General features: G+C 40.2%; 1 protein-coding gene across 2 annotated transcripts in view; it reads left to right on the plus strand.

Moving 5' to 3' along the window:
* EVI5 (ecotropic viral integration site 5) overlaps nucleotides 1-4,797 on the plus strand; it is a 151,173-nt gene that overhangs the window by 46,754 nt on the left and 99,622 nt on the right. For both annotated transcript variants that reach the window (XM_019531104.1, XM_019531105.1), the window contains exons 4-6: nucleotides 1,575-1,799; nucleotides 3,281-3,355; nucleotides 3,983-4,108. In XM_019531104.1, coding sequence (XP_019386649.1) covers nucleotides 1,575-1,799; nucleotides 3,281-3,355; nucleotides 3,983-4,108 — 426 coding nt within the window. The remainder of the gene's footprint in view (nucleotides 1-1,574; nucleotides 1,800-3,280; nucleotides 3,356-3,982; nucleotides 4,109-4,797) is intronic.

The raw sequence follows: 4,797 nt of genomic DNA on the forward strand, positions 1-4,797 counted from the left end.
TTTGAAGTCAAGATATATGACATCAATCTCTTCTCCCTTGTCCAGGTGATAGGTCACCTGGTCATAGAAGGAAATGAAATTGGTCAGGCAAGACTTACCCGCAAGAAACCCATGGTGGCTATCCCTCAGGATGTTGGCATCAGCCAGTCCATTAAGGATGGCCTCTTTAATAAACTTTTCTAAGAACTTTCCCTGGGATAAAAGTCAGGCTGGTAGGCCTGAAGATTCAATGCTGATTCAGAAAATCAACAATTTGGACATAGGCATACCTTTAAAAGGTTTTTCTTCATACCTTGAGGTACCAGCACGGCTCATGATCGCTGCGATGTTGGGACACATGGAGCGTCCCACAAGTGAGGGGGGGGCCCTCCACATACTTGGTGCCAAACCCGGAAGGTTAGCTGGGGAATGTGCTGGGGAGCCCCCCCAGCTCAGTGGTCAGCCGCAGGGGGACCCCTGGTGCTCCCCCCAGAACCAGGAAGCACCAGTTGCTGGGCTTTGGGGGCAAGGGAGCCCAGCCTGCTCCCCAGGGGACCTGGAAGTGGATCATAAGTGCTTCTGGTCCACTTCTGGGTCTGCTGCTGAGTGTGCTGGGGAGCTCCCTGCGCTTCTGTGGGACACTTCGTGCGCCCCAGCATCGCAGCACTCATGAGCCCCTGCTACCTAGAGGTATGTAGAAAAAACATTTAAAGCTGTGTCTATGTCCAAATCTCCAAATCTTTCCCGATCTCTCCGAATCAATTCAGGGGGTTCAGATTCAATTCGGAGAGATTAAAGGGTCCTCTGATTCAATCTGGATTTGGATATTTGGCCACCGAATCAGGCCGAATCTCTGCCTAATCGAATCGGGGACTGAAGCTTCGCACAGCCCTAGTAAGTAGCAGTAAATGAGAAGCAGGAGCCTCTGCTGGGGAGAAAGGGAACGTGTCTGCAGCTAGGGAGCCCTGTGCTCATTATGTTTCTTTCTTTGCAACATGGGCAGCATTACTTTTGCTACCCCTCTCCTCCTCCTCCCCTCCCCCCAGAGGCTGAACTGCTATTACCTATTTCCTTGCTTATCATTTTGGCTCCTGAGTTTTAGAAAAAAGACACACCGTATGCAAGAAAATACACTATAACCCAAAATGTATTAAGTAACTTGTCTTGATACTGGGTTATTTTTAGTAGCTTTTCTAGCTCCTAAGTACTAAAATAACTTTGCCTTGTGGCACTTTATACTCTTGTAGTCTTCTTAACTTTCTTACTTTTGCTAGCTTAAGTCAATTTAGTAAGCACGAGACTGAAGTTAGTACATCTGGGATGATCTAGTTGGGGATGGCCCTGTTGTAAGCTGGGGGTTGGAATAGATGAGCTCCTGAGGTCCCTTCCAACCCTAATTTTCTCTGATTCTATGCTTCTACATCTTTTTTTAAATATACACCTCAAGCAGTGAATTGTTGACTGAAACATTTAAAGTTAGGAGAAACCTCCCTTACTGAAATCTATTTTAACTCTTATTTCGTTTTGAAGAGATGTATGTATTTATACCTGTAGGAAGCTTTAATGAGTTTACTTTTTTTTTTCTTGTGCTTTAGGAGCTTGTTCGAAAAGGGATACCCCATCATTTCAGAGCAATAGTATGGCAGCTTTTATGCAGTGCTCAAAGCATGCCAATAAAGGATCAATATTCAGAGCTCTTGAAAATGACCTCTCCTTGTGAAAAACTAATAAGAAGGGACATTGCTAGGACATATCCTGAACATGATTTTTTTAAAGAAAAAGACAGCCTTGGTCAGGAAGTTTTATTTAATGTAATGAAGGTAAGTCTGTAGTTCGCAACTCTTCTTGGAAATAAGATATTGTAACATAGAGGCTTGAAACATAACTTAAGTCTTTGTATTTTTAAACTTGCACCTAGTCTTTGGCAATATAATCTTTTAAAGCTGTAACTTAGTACAGTATTAAAATTTTTTTTGCCAGTTAGCGCAACTTTTATGATGGCTTGAAATATTTGTATTCCTTTTAACCAGAGGAATACTTCACTTTATCAGTGGTCCAAAAAAACTTAGTTACCTCATTAGATTAAAACAAAACCAAATGCTAAATGCTGAAAGTATTATGGAATGTACTATATGGAATAGATCATAAATGCTGTGACAGTTGACTGAAATGTGCACTAGAAATCAAAACTGACATTAAATCTTCAAACCATTCTGTTGATCTTATGTGTTGAAGGTCAGAGTGAAGAAAACATCTACAGGCTGACTTAAGATTACTATACAAGATGAGTTCAGGATAAAATGTTTCCTAAAATTAGAATTTCCCTGCATTTTGTGGTTAATGTCATTATTTTGGGACTTAAATTAGGAAAGTAGATTCCAGACTGCAGCTTCTGGAAGTCCTTTGTCAGCAGAAACACCGAGCAGCTGTCAAATCTGATTAACAGATTTAAATTTGACAACTCTTAAGTAAAATCTAAAGAGCCAAGAAAAAGCACATGTATACAGACTGTCCATGTCTTTATTTCATAGCATTAACCTCTTCAGGAAGTCCCTACTAATATCTGTATTACAAGTTTCTCTGTGGACCAGGTTGTTGGGTACAAAGGAGAAAATAAATAATGGTGTTATCCAGTCTGTATTCCAAATTTTGTCTTTGTACTCTCTTCCTAGATTTGATAAACTCTCTTGTTGAGGAATGCATTTTCTTTAAAAGGGGGTTAGAGAGAAACTCGTGAAATGCTTCTACTGTCCTGGTTTGCAGAGCAAGGAACTGCGTTCAGTCCCCTGAAGGTCATTGTCTGGCCAGCCTTTACTTCTGTGAGAGATTAAAAATATTCAGAGATGGATTGGATCTACTGAAAGTCAGATTATTTTGTTGAAATGTCTAGCAGTTGGAAGTCAGCTATGTTGGAGAGCAAATAGCTCAGGCCCATCTGGTTGTTCTTGTATAGCACTTTCAACAAGGAAACAGCCTGGCAGTCTCGAAACTAGTTCTTAAACTGCCTGATATTCTTATAGTGAAGTTGAACTTGCTTCTTGCAGCTTTTTATGGGACAGGATCTCTGACATTTTGACTAACCCAGTTAAGTGGTACAAATAAAAACTAATTGAAGGCACAGCTTTGAGTGGTGGCTTCAGTAGCTTAGAAATATGGTAGGTCTGGGGCTGTGCGTTAGGACTTGCTCTTACATTAAAGTTTAAAAACTTGCTTACGTTTACAAAACAGCTACTGGGGATAAAAGTACAAGTGGGTTATTAATTGTTGCTGTTCAAAATCTTTAAAGCTCTTTATCTTCTAGGCTTATTCATTAGTGGATCGTGAGGTTGGATACTGTCAAGGAAGTGCTTTTATAGTTGGGCTGCTGCTTATGCAGGTAAACAGAGTATTATATTAAACATTTGACATTAAAGGTTCTACATATGCCAGTATAGTGTTCTTAGGTGATTAATTTTCTTTTTGCATCACTTACTACAGTGGACTGTCTAAATACTTCACTGGGCAAAGGTGTTTTAAAGATGCTGTACAAAATTGAAATGATCTACTTCTAGTTTTAATTTACTTGCATGTTACTTTGCTTTTGTCTTTACTAAGGAACATCTCATTAGAAGGAGTGACCTTTCTTGCTGGAGAGGACAAATTTACTTCTCAGTCTTTCTCAGAACTTGGGGGAGACCTTATCCTCAAAAATTACTTCAGCATAGTGTTACCTCAGCTATGCATTAATTATCTGTTTCAGCCTTATTGGGCTTAACTGCCCTCTGACTATGAAGCTTTGCTTGAATTAACTTGCCAAACTTAAACTCTCACTCATATTTCACTCTAAGGACTGCTTTAGCACTTTAGATTAGGTTTGTGTTGGCAAAAGGCCAGAGACCAACACTTATAGCAAAATGAACCTGAAACGATCCAGTGTCTTCTAGGGTGTACCACAGGAAGTGATTAAGGACCTTGACATTTTTTTAAAAATTATTTCTATTGTGCCTTTTTGTTTCTAATGTAGATGCCAGAAGAGGAAGCCTTCTGTGTGTTTGTTAAATTAATGCAAGATTATAGACTTCGAGAACTCTTCAAACCAAGTATGGCTGAGTTGGGCCTTTGCATGTACCAATTTGAATGCATGATACAGGTACATGCAAAATCGGTTAAGTGTATAGTATCTTATGTACTTGGCTATTTGTAGGCAGATTTCAGTTTCATATACATGCAAAATATTTTTTGCAGATATTTGACAAAGCCTTTGTATATAAGCAGTGGTTAAACAGATGAAAACTGAAGGGAGAGAGAGTCTTGTGTTAATCAAGGAGGAAGATGATCACTGCTCTACTTTTAGGAGGGATCTGGGTGGCAGTAACAGTCTGCCTTTTTAAAAATAATTTATTAAAAGTTTAAGAACACAGAAATAACTAGGCCAGACTAGTTTACTTCCTCATGTCATTTCTCTCACAATGGTTAGTACCAATGATTTCAGAGGAAGGTGTAAAATATTCCATAACAGATGCCAGAAATTTGCTTTCCAACTTCAGGGAGACAGTGATTGACATTTTTATTGTAACGTGAGGATTTGTATCCCTTACTGTCATCATCTCCAGTGTAAATGTAGATTGGGGTGGGCAATTATTTTGTATGGAGGGCCGCTTGATGAGTTTTGGTGAGCTGTTGAGGGCCGAAAGGGTAGCCTTGCCCCTTGACAGGTGCCCCGCCTCCTGGTCGCCATCTTGGGACCAGAAGTCCCACTGGTCTTTGCTAGCCAGAAGTCCCTCCGCTTGCCCCCAAAAGTAGTTCTTTTGGGAAGGGGGTTTGCCATCTTGGAACTGG

Source organism: Crocodylus porosus, unplaced genomic scaffold (genome assembly GCF_001723895.1).
Source record: "Crocodylus porosus isolate Cpor-Errol unplaced genomic scaffold, CroPor_comp1, whole genome shotgun sequence".
Classification (NCBI taxonomy): domain Eukaryota; kingdom Metazoa; phylum Chordata; order Crocodylia; family Crocodylidae; genus Crocodylus; species Crocodylus porosus.